Here is a 22,481-nt window from a genome sequence, read left to right as displayed (position 1 = left end):
TGACACAGATCTTTAGAATCTATCAGAAGCTAGACAGATACAAAAAAACCCTCTAAATATGTCAATGAACAATAAAAAAATCTCCAATGAGAATAAACATTTTAAAAATAGAGCCTAAGCTAAAACAATACAGGCCAAATTCCAAGTTAGAGAGGATTTTCCTGTCAAAACTCAGTTTCATGAACATGAGGGTTTTATAATAGAAGTTTGATGAAACCTGTAGAGTATAGGTGAGAACCAAGCATGCTAGAAAAATATACTTTGACAGCCTTCTCAACTGCAATTATTTTCAGAAATAGCAAATTAAAATGAGCCATTTTTAAACAGAACTTTTGCAAAATATCCATTATCTGAGAAATACATATTATTTGCAAACAGTAGGTAGTAATGGAATGGAACCAAGAGTCAGCTTTCAAAACACAGAGCCATGGAACCATTTTGCAATGCCTGAAGAGATTTTTAAAACTCATCTAAATACCATTAAACATCTGCCCTTTTTCTTTCATTGATTTAAACCATTTCTGAAGACTCATGATTCAAAAAGGTAAAGATGGTAATTTAAAAACCAGGGGGAAAAATTTCTCCCTGGGGAACTCTTCAGAAATGCAACCATCAGTCTCTGATAAGTGATGGATCTGTTGTGGTATTGCTTTCACTACAGTATAAATTTATCTGGCATTATCTCCAAGTAATGCATGCATCATTTCACTCAAAGAAAGGATACTACAGCAATGGCAGCAAACAAAGGAGGGAAGTAGAGAAGGGGCTGAAGCATTATACTGTTTTTCTCTGCAGAGGAGTGAAATCCCTTCCACGAACATTTACAAACACTGCAGGCATAATTGAACAGCTTATCTGGAAATACAATTCTGTGTGTCAGGATAAGCGGAGTTACTGATATATATAAATATATATATATATAAGTAACTCCGCTTATCAGTCAGACATCCTTCAAGTATATATATATACATATATATATATATATATATACACACTGCTATATATATGTATGTTCTGCTTTTCAAATATTTTAAAAGTATTTTCCATTTTTGGATACAAGACATTTAAAAGCTCTCTCAGGCAAATGATCTTCCTGCAATATTTTTATACTAATGAATACAGTGCTTCCAAATAATTCTCTCTGTACATGATTAACTCAAGGGCATAAACTCATAGTGCCATTCTGTTTATTTTTGCTTATGGGATGTCCTTTTATACAGAGGTACTAATTTAAAAACAAACTCAGATCATTTAGGAAGTCAATGCACAGTGACTTATACTGCTTATAAATGTCACTTTTTGTGGGGAAACAGGAAAGCAGTAAAAGGAATCACATTGTCCGAATTATTTGATTACAGATCTACATACATATTAACATTTAAAATGATATACAAAGTAATTTAATTCGCCAAGTCTTCAATTGAATGATCAGTAACCCATACATCATATACCTCTCAGTATTTACTGACAAACCACATAGTCCATTTTTTCCCACAGGAAAAAAAAAAAAATCAATTATCCTGGAATGTTTCAAATTTTAAGTAATATTCATCAATATTCAATTTATGAAATGCAATTATAAGATGTGTTCTAGATGAACTACACTCGCATAAAATAAATACTCAGTTTGAGAAAATAGTATCCCTTACTTGTACGTAACCTTGTCTCCAGATTTCTGTCCCAAATAAGCTGTTTAAAAACGTTTGAAGACATCATAAAACTAACTTAAGTGTCAGATTTCTTACTCTTGCTGAGGAACACTTCTGGCCAAGTGGACAGAAAGATTCAAAAAGCAAGCTAACATAACAGAATCAGGGTCAATAATACTAAGCTCTCAACCCACTAAATTCTATCTTGCAGACTTCATCGGTGAAGAATTTATGATTTGTCATTTTATGCCAAACCAGCATCTCACCAAATCCAGCAGACACCTATGTATCTTGCAGAGAGTTAAGCTACTTCTTTGTCTGTCCCAGTACTACATGACAGATACAAGATCACATTTCATTAAATTTGTGTTTTTTTTCCTGATCTGCCCTGCATCCTTCCTGAAGTCTGAATCCCTGCAAAATGCATCGACACTGCTTTAATCTACATCTAAGATTAAAAATTATATTTGGATGATTTTTTTTCTATGAAGATAGGAAGAAGACTAATAATAGGCTCAACTTCTTTTACATATTTCAAGATAATATAAATTGAATCGGATCTAACCAAATTCCTGACAACACATGGCACTGCTGAACTTCACAAACTGCTTAAGCTGAACAAAAAAACATTTTCTTTTAACATGTAATATCCTACTCCTTAAATTTAATGAAATACGATCTTGCATCGTAAGAATTGGTTAAAAAAAAGCCTGTCACATGTTATCACTATTGTTTTGTGTTATCAAGTCCTCCCCTAGAGATCTTCCTTGTCCTGGGTCATAACACAGAAGACAGGCAAAATGGCACTAGCTAGACCAATTTTCCATGATGGCACTTCTGCTGGACTTTCTAACTGCAAGACTAGCACAGAATGCAAAAAATCAACTTCCACTTTTCACCAGTGATAGAACTTGGTCTCAGAATGGAAGAGAGGATGGTCTGGTTAGGAGACAAGTAATTTTAGTTTACCCAACACTGTCCTTAAAACAAGAATCAAACAACAAAAAATGTTTTGCAATGACAGTACCTCCACAGGAACCCAGTTTCCCCCCAAGAGAAGTCCTCATGGACAATTAAGTTAATCAGGAAAGTAAATTTTCACAGTTTTAATAGGAATGGAAGACATACTTTTCAGGGAGTGTAAGATGCGGGAAGCTGGGGATACTGAAAGGCAAGTAACAGTTTAGTCCAGTGTCAGTTATTACCTACAGCTGGATAATAGTGGCTATCAAATTATACCTGTAAATTTCAATTAGAGTTAAAATAAGGAAGTTACACTGCAAGACTTGAAGAAGATGAATATAACTGAAACAATGTATTTGTGAATGATATTCATAGCAGAAAATCTCAGGTGCCTTTTTATGCCTTTGAGCCTGTGAGAAAACCTAATGGATTAGTGAATGCTTGTTCTGCTAACATCTTCAGTATCACAACAAATAAATACCTTGAGAAAGAAGTATCTGGGAGTCTGTAGCTGGACAAAGAGGTGCACTTACCTTCCAGAGGATCTTTATTTAAGCCCAGCTGACTAATAATGTATCGAGGAATGTCTGTTTTAATGCCTTGCCCTTCTTTAGCATGGCCCTCAGCTGCTTCCAAAAGATAGTAAAACTCTTCGGGATCAAATTCCTAGAAGAAAAAAGAATCATCATCATTCTCCTTGCAGAAATTGAAGCCTTAGAACCTAATATAACAATCTCCTTTTTTGTTTCTATTGCAAATATTTGTCATTTCCCTTATTAAAAACAATACCTCATTACTCTATTAGTAACCTATTATTCTATTACAATTCCTATACAATGTAATATGCTGTAAGCCATGAAACGTCATACCATTCTTTCAGAGCACTATTTTATTAATAGGAAGTTTTTTGCCCCCAAAACTTCCCACAGTATTCAGTGAAATGACCTATAACCAACAATTCATTCAGTATTCATTCAGTGTATCATTCAGTGACAAGCTCTCACATAAGACTTCATCTCCCTGCAGCTGCTTGCACACAAAAATCTACTACTGAACTATGTGTACTTTCTACATAAATGTAGTAAGTGTGTACATTGCATATTAAAAATCTACTAAAGAAACTACATAAATATATTGCTTTTTTGTTTTCACTTCTAAATGAAATTTTGAAATGTTTTAATTCAAAAAATATGCACTGTATTTTATGGAAAATGCAACTAAACGTATCACTGACTTTAGAATGAAGACAAAATTCTAACTTGCAGAAAACATCATTTCAGCTTCATTCATCCAACTGATCCAAAACTAGACAAGAAACATCGTATTTTGTGAATCAACTACATTACTACTGTAGTTTATCCCATGTGTAACAGGCAAGCCCCCAACAGTGAGAAAAAAGTATTTACCATAATCCCTGCCTGTCCTCTAACTCGCTTGGAAATAAATTTATTTCACTACCTTAAGAGAAGATACAAATAGGGAAGCATTGAACAGAAAAAGGATGATTAATAAAAGGGTATTTTCCTTTTTTGTTTTTAATTAAAAAAAGCCTTTCACTACCTTTCTCTATGAATTCATATCAAAACTTCTTTCACACAGCCTCTGTATTCTTCAAGATGTTCTTCCCAACAATAGACCACAACAGGAGCAATACTTAATACAGTAAGAGCCACTAAGACGTTTTCCAGTCAATGTGCTGGATTAACCTTGACTAGCCGTCCAATGTCCACTGAGCCACTCTCTCACTTCTCAGCAGGATGGGGAGAAATACAATGAAGAGCACTCATGGGTTCAGAGGACCCGGAGATCACACACCAATTACCAACATGGGCAAAACACTTGGCTTGAGAAAGATTACTTTAATTTATTGCCAACTCATAACTGAGAGGGGCAGTGAGAAATAAAAGCAAACTACAAACACCTGCCCCCCTCTCTCTTCCCAGACTCAACTTAAATCTCCATTCTTCTACCTCTTACCAATTAACACAGTGCAGAGCAATAGGGAATGGGGGTCAGTCCATAACACTTCATCTCTGCTGCTCCTTTCCCATGCTGATGCCCCTGTTTCATGTGGGGTCCCTCCCACGGGATGCCGTCCTTCCCAAAATGAGCCTGCGGGGGCTGCCCACAGGCAGCAGCTCTTCAAGAACTGCTCCCACACGGCTTCTTACCATGGGGTCCATCCATCCCCCAGGAGCAAACTGCTCCAGCACGGGTCCCCCACATGTGGGCGGCAGCTCCCCCTAGACCCCCTGCTCCTGCGTGGGCTCCTCTCCACGGGCTGCAGCTCCGGCCCGGGGCCTGCTCCTGTGGGGGCTCTCCATGGGCCGCAGCCTCCTGCAGGCCACATCCACCTGCTCCAGCGGGGGCTCCTCCACCCATGGGCTGCAGCGTGGAGATCTGCTCCGTGTGGGACCCATGGCTGCAGGGGGACAGCCTGCTCCACCAGGGGCCTCTCCACAGGCCGCAGGGGAACTGCTGCTGCCTGCCTGGAGCACCTCCTGCCCTCTCACATTTTCTGTTTCTCTCACATTTTCTCACTCCTCCCTCTCACAACTGCTGCATGGTGGTTTTTATGTTGTTGTTGTTTGCTTTTTCACTTCCTTAGATCTTCTTGGCTCTGACATGGGCAGCTCCTGGGCTCTGCTCACAGCAGCCACCCCTGCAGGCCCCCTGCTACCAAAGCCTTGCCACATGAACACAATACACAGTGATGAAACACTGGCACAACTAAACAGACTTTTGATAGAGCAAGTAAGTTCTATCAAAAATTTCAGTAGAAGCCAGGGAGACGGCTGAGCTTGTTAGCTTCCTTGCTTATTTCTTGCCCTGCCATAACTTCCTGGGGCTTTTGTCTGCCTGCTAGGTCACCAGACTCCTGCCCTAGCTCCTTAGGCTACCCACGACTTGGGAACTCAACATCCCAATCTGGAAGAGAAATTAGCTTGAGAGATCACATATCGTGCTTCATTCTGGAAACATCCAAACCACTGTAGCTACCAGGAGGACTTGCAGTGTTTCTGAAGTGAAATGTCTATGGTATTTTCAGTCTTATAAGAAACAATCTCAGTTTTTTTATTTTTCATGAAACTATTTACAACATCTGCAGCCTACTTCTGTGGATTTACCACAAAACCATTAAACACCCAAACTCTCTTATTTAGCTCAAGGTCTTTGGAGACTGCTAAACAGCCTAGAAACCTGAAATGTGTAACTAAGTGTTACATGCTGTTTTAGCCTTACTCTTTTCATTTGACATGCTGAATCTCTTATATGCTAGTCTCTGACACTGATGAACACAACAATGTGATGATATGCATGTAGACATAAGCTATTTGCCTACATCATGAAAACAACTCCTTACCAGCAGCAGTGGTAGGTATATTTATGCAGTTTCTCCTCCACTTGTTAGTAAGTCAAGGTAATTTCAGAACAGATACCTTTAACCAGATAAATAAGTATGCATAATGCATACACACACAAACATGTATACATCTAGATATATATGTAAATATTATAAACAAGAAATTTATTTCCTTATCTTTACTTCTACCTTTGCGTTTCATTCTTCACGTACTGAAGCCACTACTTACAAATCTTTCAACATTTGGCAGTAGCTCTTGGCACATGAAACTAAAAAAACCTTTATTTATATGATTAATGTGTGAATAAAAATAGGAATTCATATACCACAAACACCGGAGCTAAGATTGCCGTAAGAAAACTGACTGCATTACGGTATAGTACATGAAACTCCTCATGATAAAAGCACTGGATTTATTTCCTGTAGTGCTATGAACTTTCTTACAGAGGCTGAAATTTTCCATATCTAGTATCTATTTCAGACAGACCTTTTAAAATATTAGCCAACATTATTCAAAATTTTCTACACAGAAGCTATGGAAAAATATTGTTTTTACAAGATTAAACAATTCCAGTGACCTTTATGGTGTAAGGCTTAACATCTTGCATATGAAATGTGGATTTTGTGACTGTCTGCCTACATTTGTTCAAGCTACCTGCCTCTGAAAAAACATACAGCGCAGAGTTGTTGTTCCAGCTTAAATCTCTGTCTGAAGTAAGAACACTCCAAAGAAGCTGTGCTGGCTTTCTCTGCCATTGCTGTTCTGAAAAGCTAAACAGCTGGAAGCAACTACGCACCCAAATTGAGAGAGAGAGAGAGAGACCTCATTTCCTGATCTGACAACACTGTCCCTTCCACTCACATCAGTGGGACCAGCAAAGGGACCAACACGAGATATAGAGCAGTTCCACTTCAAGTGTAGTGTGGCAGAGGAAGTAGGCTGGGATAAAATCCCAGGGGTAGAAACTGGGGACTAAGTGAATGGAGATTTGGACAAGCTAGCTATAAAACTTAATATTTAGGGAGAATGAACTAGTGGGCAAATGGGTCACCAGGAAAGCATTTGAATTAAAAGATAAGACTGGGAACAAGACTGAGTGGGAAGGAGGAGGGGAGCATCTGAAGGGAGGACAAAGTGCCACAAAGAATGCATTTAAGGACATTTTTGCATGTGCAACGGTGAGGACATGGACCAGAGGGAAGCAAGACATCATGAGAAATTGTATAAAAGGCTGGATAAGGATTATGTGAACCTTGAGAATGAAGCACAGAAGTTGATTCTAGATATGACTGAATAAGCATTTCAGGGGACAGGGTGAAGGCATAAAGCAAGCCTGGATTCGACAGTAGAGGCAATACATGCTAAGGCGCCCTCTTCTCTATAACCTGACATTTTTTTCATCTTTTATGTTCTGCTCCAGAGCACATACCGTATTTCATATTTTTTTCTGAACTGCAAGTCATGAACAAACTGCAACTGGGAACACTGAGACATGGTATTTCCAAAACAAAACAGAGCCAGCTCTCAAAATGCCCATGGCTGAATGATCCAGGTTGTGGATTAACTGTGCCACAGATGAAGAAACACAGTGCAGAGCCAAGATCAGGTTGGAAAGACTGACTAGCTCAGATTCAGTGGCATGCAAATGCAGTTATGACACTTTCAGGCATAACTTGAGTCTAGCAGCAGGTTAGCAGCTCCCACATACGCAGAGTCTTGCCAGCCTCAAATAGCCATGTGCAGTGTCAACACTGTGATCCTGGTATTGGCAAGCACAGCAGCTCAAGAAAGTCAGCTCAGGCTTCCTGCCAGGCCTGTTGGAGTCAGGCTGGCTCTTACATGGTATTTGGGTGTCTACACCATCCTCCTGAGTACACTGTGTTCTCTGAGCGTTTATTACTTCCACTGAACAACTGAAGCATGTTGGCTCTGTGCATAGGAGCAACTTCCCACACCTGAGCCTCCCCAGCTCTCACATCAGGGGCAGGCAAAGCAGACACACACCCAGGTGGCCTGGCACAAGCTAGCCCAGCCTGGCAACATCCATGCTATCCTCACGCGCAAGTTAACTCTTCTGTTTCTTCTGGTCCCCAGAATAATTCAGGCTACCTGTCCAGACACCCTAACCCTTCCCCCCAGATAAGGTACTGCAGAGCTAACTACAAGCTGCTTATAGCTCTGGCAACTGCTCAGTGCAACAAAATTATGAAACTTGTAAGAACAACAACAACGGGAAAACCACGAAGTAATTATGATTCCAGAGAAGTCTTCCCAAGAGAATAGCAAAGTCTAACAAAACAACAGAAAAACCCAAGTGGTTTTAAACTGGAGCTTCCCAAATTTATGAAAGGGATTTAATAACATAGTATTTGCAATAGTGAGGAGCCAAACACAACTGCAGGAGTTCCCTGTCAGTCTCATGTTTCTGACATAAAAGTAAAAAGGATCTCACCAACAATGAAGCCCTGCCCAGTTGTTTGACATTTCAGGAAATGATTGTAAATGGCCTTGAATACTAATCCAAAAAATTTCCCAGAGTAACAAGTAAGAAAACCTACTTACAGTAGCATCACCTTACCAGGCATTCCAGTAAACGAGCAGGACGAGCGATAACTATTAGGATTTTTCGGACCAGTTGCTTAATATATGCCAGTTCTCCACTCTCCGATCGCTCCTGTGCCTAAAAATTGAACATAAAAGGAAAAATAAAACAAAACTTATTCAATGCACAACTTGGAAATATAATTGCTGGTTTTGAAGCATGTACTTTAGACAAATTGTAAATCATTATCAAGATACCAGCAGCAATGGTAAGGATAGCAACACTGTAATTTCAAACTGAAGTAATCCAATTTGTACAATCCTATCCCTGCAACAATGAAGTAAAAGCGCCTAAAAACGACATATCTGCATTTTTTAATTATATACTTACTGTTATCAGTTTCACAAAAGGAAATACAATTCAATACATCATCCATCTACCTATACGTACTTTTGTACAAATAGTTAAGTTTTAGTTAACAGTTTTAGGATGAGACGAAAACAAAAACAAAACAGGAGGCTATACCACTTCCTGGATAGAGAGGCCACATACAGGTACATGCAAAAGGAAGGCAATTTAAACTCGAGTTCTGTGAAGGTGATGACAAAAAAAGAATGCTATAGAAAAAACAGTTCTGAAAGGTTTGAAAAGATTTGCAAAACGGTTCTCTTAAACTTTCACCTCTAAGAAGAAAAGGTATAATGTGAGGATGTTAACAAATGCAAAGAAGCCATATGATCCTCATTCTGACTAAAACATACCCATAGCCTTTCAAATACCACCCAAGTATTTCTTTGTTCTTAACAGTATAAACTGAAGTTTTCCTCATCTCATTCTTATTCAAAATCACAAAAGGAATTGAAAGAAAACTAAGAATCTAACATTTTGAAAATGATTAATACGGCAACTAAGTACTTTTCATATAAAACAGATCTTATATTGTATTTTTGTAATTAAAAATCCTACAAAAAATGAAGCTACATGCTGCTCTCAACATAAGCGCTATCATTTAAAAACACACCAAATATTTGAAAAAAGTTAATCTGTAAAGCTTAAAAAAGAAAACAAGAAAAAAGGCACAAACATCATCTAGCACTCTGCAACGGATTTTAGAAGAACCTTAATTGGACACAAGCATTTGTATTCTGCACACTACCAACCAATTCCAAAGAGAACTCTTTTGTAAACAAAATGTCTGCCTGTTTTAATCACCAGAAAAATTTAAAGCAACTTTGTACAGTTTTGCAAACACTCAGGTGTGTACGTGAACAAAGACTTAATAAATATTACATTAAAGAAGGATGAAGCAGGAAAGCATTCAGATCCACTTAGCCTCTTGATCTTAGACTTATAAAAATCTCAACTGAACCAAACTGCTCAAATATTGAAGGAGCCTTCCCCAGCTTATGCAAAATAATCACAATGTGCCAACTAGCAGCAGGAAGCACAGCTTTCTCCTGAAAGTCACAGCTGGGAATTGATAACAAATATGTCGCATGAATCCAAAGCACAACTGAGTGCCCACAGCTGAGTTAAGCAAAGCAGAAAATTTTCCTTCCATCATATTACACTATTGACAGATACCATTTGCACTTACTCAAAAGGTGAGCCTTAACATTTTAAGGCATTATATGTTTGCAAAGCAGAAAATTTTAACATAATATAGAATTTGCATGATAGTACATGACAAAATGAGCGTTTTGTTGTTGTTTTTTTTAACATCTATACACTGCTTTATATACAGCTTGGAGAATAACTGGAGGGTTTTTTGTTACTGTTTTTAATGAATGTGCCAACTTGCACTCTAAACTATACTTGCTGTGCAGCCATTTTAAGGGATATACTGTTTACACATACAGTTCAGTGCATCTTAGCTTTTAAGACGTGTTTCTTTGTATTTTGACATTATCACTACCATAACATAATTCCTAGTGAGATATCTCTAGCCAACTTGCCAACTCTGCCTGCACTTTGGCATCATAAAAATTTATTTCTCAAAAAGGTCACTAGTTCAAACTCTCTTTTGACTAGTAAGCAAGCTCTTATTTCCCTGCTCAAAGAGTAGAGTTTCAATAATGCAGAAATACTTCACTGATGTCTTAAATTTTGCATTGCTTTATGAGAAGGTTCAAAATACAGTAGTTGTAGAAATCAGTAAAATACATATATTCACTGAACAGAAGACAACAAAATACAGCACAAAAAAAAAAATTAACCAAAAGCTTTAGTAACTGCTCCTGCATTTAAAAGAAAACAGAAGAAAAGACCAAGAAAAAAAAATAAATTAACACAGGCATAACATCTTAATATCTCAGTGGGAAAATTTCAAGTCTATCAAATCTGCTGGTCTATCACATTAACTTTGGTTTATAATGTACTATCAAGTCCTATACAAACAACAATTACAGCATTCAGCATATTCATTTGTTCTAAAAATGATACACCTATAAAACATGCTGACTTACAGCATCGCACATTTCTTTAGCAAGTTTTATGTTTTTCTTAATACATTTAGCTGACTATTCTATGGAAGTTTCAATGCTTTTAGAACTGACAATTTCTGTTAATAAACAGTTTAATTATGAAATAAATAAATATTTAAATAATTAAATAGCCAAATAACCTCCATGTAACGAAAACATAAAGGTTGCTGTCTCCTTTGTCAACACAGCAGGCAATTAGTAGGGCTGATAAAGTGGAAAGAGTATGTTTCCTCATTTATCCACAGTAAATGATACAGCAAGCCTCCTCATTTAGGGCTTATTCACACACTTCTGTAAGCAATTTATAACTTGCACTGCATCAGAAAATGTTGTTGTTTCTGAATCTTTACAACCTACTTATCCCAGACTACAGTAGGATGCCTTTTGGTCCTTGTTGTAGTCATTATGTAGACTAAAACTGCCATGAACACTGACAACTATTTGAGTGCAACAGTCATAATAGTTTCAAGACAGCAACTCTTAGACAAACATATTTAAACTACTTTTCTACCAAACATAACAGCATTCTCATGGCTCATACCTCCTGTAGCAATTTGTCTAATTTCTGCTGTAATTCAAGGAAGTATCGTGACGTGATGAGGCCCTGGTGGGATTTATCCAAACAATCTCGAGCCAGTTCTGTGATCTGATGGTGGGTAAAACTGAGCACTCCGTCTGCCAGGGGAAGGACGTTTTCTGGAGAATGATTTGTTATAATGTCCTGAAGCCTTTCCTCCATCTGAGCTGTGGCCTATATACAAATACATACATGATACATTATATCAGCCTTACAACCTCAAAGCTTACTTCTGGTTTTACAACCCTTCTAGAGCGCCTAAGAAATTACCTACACAAAATATGTGAAATGACAAGCAAAAAAAGCAAGCAAATAGACAAAATGGCAGATGACATTTCCCCAGTTATCAGTTCAGAAAAGCAATCGCCTTACTGGTCTATTATGCGAATCCTGCTTTCTGTCTGCTGCAAGTCGTAAACACTGATCTTATATTGCTCACTAAAATAATTAGTTAACATTCATGACTGTAAAAATAAGTCCAAATCAAAATAAAAGCAATGAGAACTCATGAATGTCTTTGGCTGTTTTGTATAAACTGTAGGTGCTACAGACCAGAATATCTCCTTTCCTTTTGTACAGGTTATACCACAAAATTGTTCAAAATTTTGAAACTTTGAGTTCAGAGTTTGAAAGCCCATTAAATGATTACAAAAATCACAGGCTCACAGGTCCTGTTAGATGTGTCTGCAGGTTGCCAGATGTGCTTGCTTTATAGATCCAACTGACTGTTTCTCACAGCTGCATATGCTTAAAAAAAATAGATATTGCAGTATGTTTCTTTTTACAAAGGAAACTCACACCTCTTAATTCATACATTACCCACTGAAATGAGCAGATCATTTCACACTATTGATTGCTGCTCAATCCCTCTACAAATATCTTCATACTTCCATAAAGAAATTTATGCGAAGAAAAATTAAGACTTTTTTTTTTCCTACTTGTAGGCATTTTTGGAGTGATATCAGCTTAACCTTATTTTATTTGCCAAGAATCAAAATTCTATGAGAAACTGAGAGCACAGTGCACCTTGCAACGTGCCTGCACCAAAGAACTCATTTTTGTCTCAGATCTCTGCACAAGACAGCAACATTTCCTGATTTGGTATCTGAGTCAAACTCTCACAACTATGTACTGATCTTTACCTTTAAAGTAAATGTATAACAAGGTTTTGCAAAAAGGGAGAAATGGCACTGAAGAAAGAAATTTGCAGCTGTACCAGCAGATTCTGTACAAGACTGAGCCACAGAAACAGTTTCAGTTTACTAATTCAGTATACATTAACCCCAAGTACACAGCATCTATTGAAAATGAACATATTGTTTCTTTCCAACCTGCAGAACGTATTACTAGCATGATTAATTTCAAAACCAGTTCAGCAGCTTTGTCAAACGAATGTCCAGTTCTTCTCAGCAGGGATTTTCTTTATTGTGATTTTATCTTTCTAATAAGAGGTTGGTGATGCTTTATGAAAGCTATTACAGCCTTGGATCATTAGTTCCCATAACAAAAACACCATTTACTTAAAACCTATGTTGCCTATCAATTTAGATATTGCATATCTTAAATATAATTCATTACCTTTGGGAACCTTTCTTTGTAGACATGGTTCATCATAATTATTTCATTGTCGCAGCAGGCAGGAGAACGTCCAGGGCTGCAAGCAAAGCAAATTATCTCTTTAAACTTGTCTCAGCATGAGCTAGAATTAGTACTTATATTTCTGCATAGCTTATTTGCACCAAAAAGTCAGCACATGCTTCACTAGACAGACACATCCTCTAATCAGTGGCATGCTTGGTTCCTTTCTGCTATTTCTGACCATCCCTTAAAAGACAGTTCATGTATTTGACATATAACTGTCAAGGATGTTATTTTCTTAGTTTATAACTACAGTTTGGGATACATGCAGCTTTGCAACACTCGTGACATTACTTTTTTTTTTTCCTCAGAAGGGCAACAGAGATATATATTTAACAGCTTATTATATGTGTGACTACACCCACCCCTTTGAAGGTTACATACAATTAAAACAGCAAGACCTGACCAAGACCTCTATTATCTGCAAGTGAAAATGTTGAGAAGTTTTTTTTTTAATCTATTTTTAAATTAGAAAATAGAAGAAAAATCAAAACAATTATCTCCAATCTGACTTCCTACAAATAATGCCACACATAGGCATAGGTTCCATCAATGCCCGAGACACTGTGCCTGGAAAAAAACAAAGCATGAGACTTGCAGTAAAACCATCCATAAAAGGTACCCACAGCCTTTACTAACCCAGGAAACTCCTTCGTACTATCAAGAGCCTCATTCTTGGCTATCATTTCCTTTAAAAATCTCCACCTGACTTTCCTGGGCTGGGAATACCAGCCCATCCAAGTATGGTATAAAAGATGTGGAATAAGACTCCACAAAAGCAATGCCCTCCTAAAGGACTGTCTTTATCGCAACGTATACGTTAGGGCTTCTTACACACATACATAAGAGTTTCTTGCAAGAGCAAAACAAGTGAGTTTCAGCTATCTAAAAGGGCAAAATTGAACACTTAAAAAAAACAAAAACAATCTTCGATGAAACACACCTTATGCAAATGACCACCATAAAGGAAACTGGCCTACTCTTTGGGAAACAAGAAAATGAAGTTCATCTTGGTTAAAGAAAACAAATGAATACATTCCCCCCAACTCCCTGCCCATTTCTTCACTGCATTTCTTTCCAGACACTCCACGAATATGAATACATTTCAAATTATTTTGCAACAAAAGACTATATTCTGTAGAGTTTCAACTCTAGAAGAGTAGTTAGATCAGCACGGACTAGCTCACTGAGACATTTCATACAGGTTAGTTGCCTCCTTTAAGACCCAGATTACACTTCTAAACGCAGAATTAAGTGATGATCAAAACCAGGGGGTAACAATTAAAAAGGATTATTAATAGTTCAGGCACAGATTCTTACTTCTTGTATTGTACTTAAGCAATTTTGAAAATAGAGAATGCTCCCAATGCACAAAACCATGACGTTTAGAAATTTAGATTCAGCCCCTCTTACTAGATGGAGGAACTCACCTGAGACTTCTGGAGCGCGGACGCATTGCAGTGGTCCTGCACCTGTTATCACTCGCAATGCTTTCAGTGGTACAGAAATGTTTAGATAGAAAATGTAGTTCATCAGGTGTTGGTTGGTATGGTAACTGGTGCAGCTTTTCTTGGGACGAACAGGATGACTACAAGAGCAGAACAGAACACAAGCTTCTATCAGAGTGAAAAAGCATTTTCAAGATTATGTTCACAGCTCATGAATGAAGCCATTTAATATAAAAACTAGTTACTGTTTCCAATGTTTAGCTACCAAATTAAAGAAGAAAAATAATTAGTCTCAACTTAATGAGCTAAATACAAGGTATAAAAACAACTTCAGTTTCGGAAGAAAGCTGTTGCATTTCAGAAGTTCACATTTCCTCTGTCTAAGGCAAAGAAGACATCTGGCATCAGTAATACGCACCAATATTTAAAAGAATATTTAAAACTGAGTCTGCTGAAAATTAATTATTTACATAAGATAGAATGATAGCTGCAGAGTACAACTTATATTGCCACCATACATATTTCAATTCCACATACAAAAGTTTATTATACAATCCAAATTTAAGCTATTAATGAAGTTTTGAAAAAAAAAGTTAAATGTAATCTAAATTCTCGTAGAAAAAAATCATATGCTATTTTCTCTCAAAAGCTGTACATTTAAAATGACATGAAAGAACTTAATGCCTTTATCAAGATAGTTTCTACGGCTGATGGAAATGAAAAGGATTATATTTAAACCACCCATTTCATTTAAAAATGGAAGATATAGACAGTTAAGAGATTGAAATTGTTACTACAGTAACTAGACTTGCAAAACTGCGTGTAAAGCCCCCCTATATAACACAGTGCTGCCTTCTATGCAGCGTGGCTAGCTACCTAAGCCACATTAAATGTTTAGCTGAAGAACTTTGAAACTACTTTGCTCAGCTTGGATTTGATGTCTTTGTGAAGAATGTGTCCACGGGTCAATGCATTAACAACCAGCCTTGCTAGCCTGGACTATTACTATAGACGCTCTAGTGTTTCTGGTCCCAAAGGTGGTTTCCAAGATAGCTCAGTTTACAGGTATCTTTGTGTGATTCTACAAAGCTGCTCGGTACCAGTCCCTTTTTTTTTTTATCTGTGGAGGAGAAGTCGTCCAAAAACTTTTATTTCTTTCTGGAGCTCTTCAGTCCTCAGCTGACTTTTTCAACAAAATGAGATTCTTCTAAATATCAATCTTCATGTGCAAATTATTGTACTTATTTGTCTTGTCATATGGGAAATCAAGACCCCTGCCTGGCTGCTTTTTTATTGGAGACCAGCACAGTAAAAACATCTTTGCTATGTTGTCCCAAGTGAAAGAAAACAGTAAACTTTCATACTGTATAGATGTTCTCATGCACTGCTAAGGTCAGCAGGTAATATCCAAGCTGTTAAGCACAGAAATGAGTCAGTCTTCCTAATTCCCTAGCAACTTGTATGGCAAAAGCTGAATATATCCTAATTTTAGGAACTGAAGAAAACATAGTTATCACACTAGATCTCATGAAATCATCCCCTGAAATTAAAAAAAAAAAAAAAAAAAAAAAAAAAAGAAGAAAAGACACTGCTCAGAGAGGTTTACTTTCACTGGACTGGTCTACACGGGAAGGTTTCATCACATCAGAACAAGTTAAAGTTAACAAGACTGCATTACCTTGGCTTTGTTGCAGACTAAGAAGCATATACACCAAGAATGTACTGCAGTTCACTTGATGGGTAGTAACTTGCCAAGCCATAGTAACTCATTTATGCATTTCAGCTGTATCATAACACTATGCATAATTCAGCACATAGCACTAACTATATTCCTTCCTATCTCACACTAAGGCAACTAGCTGCAGTTAACCTCACGGTTAATCCTAGAGCCACTATCGTTAAGTTAAATAATACTCTAGTATAGCAAAATTTCCCAATAAAGACTGTCACATATACCTATTTCTATAAAATCAATCTGTACCTCTTGAACTTCAGGGGATTCTGGGAACATCAGGAAGATAATAATCTTCCTCATGTTTTCCACACTTAAATGTCACAGAGTCTACATCCAACAGGATTAAAGTGGAAAATACTTCTTTTGCTAAGGACTCTCAGTTGCACCAGGATCATCACAGGTCCAGAGCACATTTTCTTGGAGGTCTGAATTGTGACCTCTGAACAGATCTGAGCTCTCATAGCAGAACTCTTCACTCCCATCCCCCGCAAAAAAAATAAAAATAAAAAAAATAAAAAATAGCTCTCTTGGCATTCTAGAATAGCTGCTTCAAAAGCTACATAGCATTTAACATATATACACAAGCACAGCGCACCAAGGCAAGGCAAACTGTTCTTGACAGAAAGACAGATCTGCAGCCAATACCAGTTTATGTAACTGCAAAAATGAATTTCCAGATCTCCCTAGCCTATCTTCACATATCCAAATAATTTTCTAACAGGCAACTGGCAAAAACATGCAACCAAATTTTCTCTTGCTTTATCCTCTTTATAGTCTCTTTCTCTTAAAAGGGGCATAATCATCTTGACTGCATGTTTTAGCTGGAAAGATCTGATCCAACTTTGTTTCTTGGAGTATGACACAGCAATAGTTTATTTTCAATTGAACAATCCTCACAGGAGATATTTTCATTCACTTTCATCTTTGTTTAGAGAACTGGAGTATGAAACTCATGAACTTCCATTAAATTGATAACTCCATTAATCTCTTCACTTCCACCATAAAACAAAACAAAACAACAACAAAACAGGTTAACAGGAAATGGTTTGCTGCAATCATCTGAGTGTAATCATGATATGATTACTTATATGACCCTTCTGTCCCTGCTTTGACTTTTAGTTGCTTGCAAAGATCAAAGCTGTGATCTATTGTGATGTGTAAAAAACATTCCTGGTCTCCAGTTAATAAATCTCTAGATTAATGTGAATCTTATTCATCCTGCACTGAAAAGAAACTGTTTTGTATATACTCTTGAGACTACTGTTTCTGAAGTGGTCTCTCATCGTCTTTATGAATTTATAAAAATACAGAGAATGAGGCTGCACATGGCTAGCTGTTTCAGATTCTGAAAAAGTACATGAAACCAATTAAATGGGCAGATTTCCAGTTTCATTTTCTGATTCAAATATGTCATTCAGTGGGATTTGGCCAACCTCTTTTTAGTGGTTTGTGGGGATAGGACAAGGGGCAATGGCCACAAGACAGAGCACAGGAAGTTCCGCACCAACATGCGAAAGAACTTCACAGTGAGGGTGACGAAGCACTGTAACAGGCTGCCCAGGGAGGTTGTGGAGTCTCCTTCTCTGGAGATATTCAAGGCCCATCTGGACGCCTACCTGGGCAGCCTGCTCTAGGGAACCTGCTTTGGCAGGGGGGTTGGACCCGATGATCTCTGGAGGTCCCTTCCAACCCCTTCGATTCTGTCATTCTGTGATCCAGTGGGTAAAAAATGAAAAGCAAGGAAATAGTGAAATATATAAAAAAAAAAAAAAAAAGACATCAATTCTATACTGCTTCTTTCTTCAACAAAATCCAAACTTTTTAATTTGAAAATATTTACTTCCACAAATTAGAAACTGTTAAATGCTACACAAGACATCTAGTTCAGTATCTATAAGATATTTTCATGTCAAAGAATATAAAGACAGAACTCAAAAACAATCACAAAAGTTAAGATATTTAACTCCCTAAATGAGTGATTTTTTTTCCAAAAGAAATGAGAACATGATGTAAAAGTTGTTCCATGTTCCAGCACATCCATATAGTAAACTTAACATAGTAATGAAAGCAGAAAAAAAAATGGACTTACCATTTTAAAATTGCACCCATCAAGGAAAAAAAAACTATGCCCATCGATGGAAAATTAAAACTGTTTTTATGCGTTTCTAACGCAGCTTTTCATTTCCTCTGTAGCATAAGCCTGTTACTTTTAACAATGATGGAGTTGCTATAGCAATTACTTATTATCTGACAACACCTTTTACGTCAATATATTTTAAGTGAAGAACACAGCATATTTGTTTTAGTTCCAAGAAGAGGTGTACGAGTGAGCACTATGGGAAGTGCTTAAGGACTTAATGTGAAATAAAGCAATTTCCTCAGCAAAGGCATGATCTATACAGGTCTGAGGTCAAAAATCAGCGCTGCTGAGGAGCAGTTCATAAAATACATAAAATCCCCCAACCTGGCTTAAAGACTGTAAGAAATAGTAATGACTCAATTTTCCAGCGCTTTTGTGGACAAAAATAAAATAGAGTTGATCATAATATAAAATGGTCAAGTTTTACCAATGTACAGGGTGTAGAATTCCACTACTTCACAAGAGAAACAGAACATATCCAAGAGAAGAGAAGTCTTACTTAAACTCTGACAGAAACGTTTAAAAAAAAAACAGACATCAGGTGTCCAGTAATATTTACCACCCATAAAACAGTACTTTCCGTAACAGTGCAATGCTATAGGTACAAACCAAGGCTAACGATACAAAATTACCCTTTGTCAAAGGATCATAGTTGGATCTGCAAGGACCAGACCCTTTATTGCGGGAGAGGTAAACAAACAGCCCACTATTTGCCGTTTCCAAAGCAGCCTTCCTCCCCAGTTGCACCTTCCTAGTCTCAGGTGTGATTATCACTAAAGATAGCTTAGTTCCAGGTTGTAAGATGACTCAGTGCTTCCTCTGCAGTACAGACAAGTTTGTCATGTGCAGAAGTACAAATTCATACTTCTCTCACCTAACCTTATTATTGGAGCACAATCACATGCACTGCCATGGTGCACTTCAAAAGTTAGACAGTGCACACAAAATGGGGCTGGGTGTGATAGGAGATCACATCAAAAGGACTGATCTAACATGCAAAAACTAACAACATAAACTATCGTATTTATCCTATTATGCATTCTAAGGAATTCTTCTGTTCTAATTATAGCCATCTAGAAAGCTAAATATCTCGTCTAATATCATGCACTAACATCTGACTATTGCAAATGAAAAAGACAGGCAAATGTGTGATTCATCTAATTTTAAGATAGCAGTCTAGCCTAGGATGGACGAATCATGTTGTAGGGTGGTTTCTGCTAGCAAGTGAGACTCACAAACTCAATACCTAACTTCCATATGGCTAAAATAAGGCAGTATGTCTTCCTCACTACTGCTATATAGATCAAAAGGAGGCAGTTAAATGCTACTTCCCGTCCAGAGAAAGAAGATCTGTAAAAGCAAAGCACCAGTTGCCTCAAGTTCTTCTTCTGTATCAGTGAAGCAGTTTTATATCCCATGTTAATTCAAAGTATACAACAAGTAGACAAAGTAAACAAAAAAGACAAAACCCTACATTGCCTTTTCTTAAAAAAAAAAAAAGAAGAAAAAAACACAGAACCTTTGCTACAGTTAAGAAGATAGGGCACCTAATAGCATACTGTTCTGGATACTTACAGAAACAGTTGAGCTGGGTGTGTTTGTACCATAGCCAGAAGAAGGAAGGGAGGCCAAAGACCAGCGGCGACCATCAGTCCTGTTGTGAAACTCAGTTTAGTCAAACGAACACTGCAGTACCCTAACACAGAAACATCTGCAAAAGTGTTATTGTGGAAAACTGCATTCCAAAAGCATGATATAAACAAGGTTTTTAATAGCAGTAAACTTTCACATCAGACCACAATAAACAAACATTCAGCAAGGATGATTTGGGCTTACAGACTTTTTAGGGCATTTTTCTAGTCAAAATCTGTGAGATGAAATAACTAGAAAGTGAATGAACAGACAACTGATCTCTCACTAATATGCATAAAAATTGAACACATGGAGTCTTCACAACTCTCAGGTTCATCAAACGAAAATTAATGTGAAGCAAATTAAAAACCTGTGAACAAACCAACTGTGATGCTCTGAACTACAAAATAACCGATATAGTTTGCTTGAAACATAAGGGTAACACTTCTGTAATTGACATCAGTACAGGATACCAGCAAACTAACAAGCGAATATAAAATAACTAGAAAGAATGATCAGATAAACTTTTTTTTTTTCAAAATCAAATGTAGGTCAGGAAAAAAAGAACAGCAAAAATCATGCTTACTCAGGAAAAAAAAAAAAGAATCATAACCAAAGCCAATTTCTATTCTTCACAGCTTCAGGTGAGCTACACACAGACAACACGGAGCTTAAACATTCAAAAAGACAAGCCAAAAAGCAATGATGAGGTTGGTGTTTGGATTTCCGAGGAGGTAAAATTTACCTGTCACTTCGATGCCCATGACTGGAGTACAATAGTATCAAATATGTTTAAAAAAATAAAAAATATATACATAAATAACAAAACAGGAGTAGTTTTTATTAGCACACAATTTTATATTAGAGGAGAGTTCACAGGCGAACTGAGGCTCTGTTTTACAGCCAGTAAAAAGAACACCTCTCAACACTGATCTGCACAAAAAAAAAAAAAATTCCTCAAAGTAGAACTAAAGTCATAATGAATCAGGAACCTTCAACCTCTTGCTGTAACTTCCCTGCATGGAACTTATCCTGCATGGTAACTGTCTGAAAACACTGATCATGAACCTTGAACCTCTTGATGCAATTTCCGTACCATTCAAGGTAACTGTCTAAAAACACCCTTCCCTCTCTCCATTCTAGCAGCTTATTTCCTACTCCCATTTATCCACAAGCTACAACCCAAATTTTGAAGAGACAGAGCATATGAAAAGAGGTAAAGTACTGTACCTAAAATATTGTCAATTATAAATGACGGTATATAATTTAACAGTGCAAATTATTAAGAGAACATGTGGTAGAGGGACAAGTGACTGCATCAAAGATTGAACTCTGGAAAAAACTTCCTCCTCGTTCACAATTTTGTTTTTAATTCTTTAATTCTCCTCCCCTTCCCCATTACGAATGAACAACAACCAGGCTAACAAACTATTATAAAAATACTTTTCATTTTGACTCAGCTGCACAAGCAAGGTATATTCACAGTTGAAAGACAAAGTACTTGCAATTTATTTAAAACGGCTTAGACCCACATATTCCACACCTGTGAGACAGAATATACATCCTCACTGAATGACTTCTATATAGAACAGAACTCCTGCATCATACAGCAGTTCTCACTCAGAAGGGCCACTGAAGATGGAGATGGTTATCACAGAAGGTATCCAAGAAACAAAGGAGGCAGAATAGGAGGATTTTTGAATTGGGAAGAAGCAAGAAAAGGTTAGCAAGCATCTACAGCATTTTCCCCCAGACCCTGACACACCACTTGTCCCTGGACCATACTGCAGTCCTACCCAGTTCACAGAAGCTCTAGAAAGCAGGATCCACCAGCTCACACATGCTGTACTCATGTGTATTGGCAGAAGATGCCTAAGCTGCAGATACAAGTAGCGCAACCTACTCCCCTGCATCACCCACCAGTTCTGGGCAGAGGAAATTGACACTTCCGACTGTTGCAGAGTGGCCTGGGGAGTTCTGCCTCCATCCCCACCACACACAGGTTATATGGAAATAACCACAATACACACAGCAAACTGAAAAACTCTTATATCAGCACTGTTTCAAATTAAGTGTTATCAAGCATTTGTGCTATAAACACAGAAGAAAGTGTCCACAGAACTGGTATAAATAAGTTTCTTTGAATCCCATCAAAAGGGTGAAGTATTTTGAAATCACAGAAACTTCTTGTGTTAATACTCCTTTAAATGAAAGATTTAAAACTTTTCATTTGGAAACTAGTATCTGTACAATGCTCTAAAAATGGTCAAAATCAAACTGAAGCACTGATAGATGAATTCATTTTTCCT

At 37.3% G+C, this 22,481-nt stretch overlaps 1 protein-coding gene across 10 annotated transcripts in view; it reads right to left on the bottom strand.

The window, feature by feature from the left end:
* Positions 1-22,481, bottom strand: part of MAST4 (microtubule associated serine/threonine kinase family member 4) — a 296,749-nt gene that overhangs the window by 41,165 nt on the left and 233,103 nt on the right. For 5 of the 10 annotated variants that reach the window (XM_040540215.1, XM_040540216.1, XM_040540217.1 and 2 more), the window contains 7 exons: positions 20,918-20,938; positions 20,116-20,194; positions 14,648-14,805; positions 13,158-13,233; positions 11,544-11,753; positions 8,556-8,657; positions 3,146-3,278 (listed from right to left, as the gene is read on the bottom strand). In XM_040540215.1, coding sequence (XP_040396149.1) covers positions 3,146-3,278; positions 8,556-8,657; positions 11,544-11,753; positions 13,158-13,233; positions 14,648-14,805; positions 20,116-20,194; positions 20,918-20,938 — 779 coding nt within the window. The remainder of the gene's footprint in view (positions 1-3,145; positions 3,279-8,555; positions 8,658-11,543; positions 11,754-13,157; positions 13,234-14,647; positions 14,806-20,115; positions 20,195-20,917; positions 20,939-22,481) is intronic. The other 5 variants (XM_040540218.1, XM_040540223.1, XM_040540219.1 and 2 more) reach the window with 1 other exon arrangement.

This window comes from Cygnus olor, chromosome Z (assembly GCF_009769625.2).
Source record: "Cygnus olor isolate bCygOlo1 chromosome Z, bCygOlo1.pri.v2, whole genome shotgun sequence".
Classification (NCBI taxonomy): Eukaryota; Metazoa; Chordata; class Aves; order Anseriformes; family Anatidae; genus Cygnus; species Cygnus olor.
This window is presented reverse-complemented; position numbering and strand designations above follow the sequence as displayed.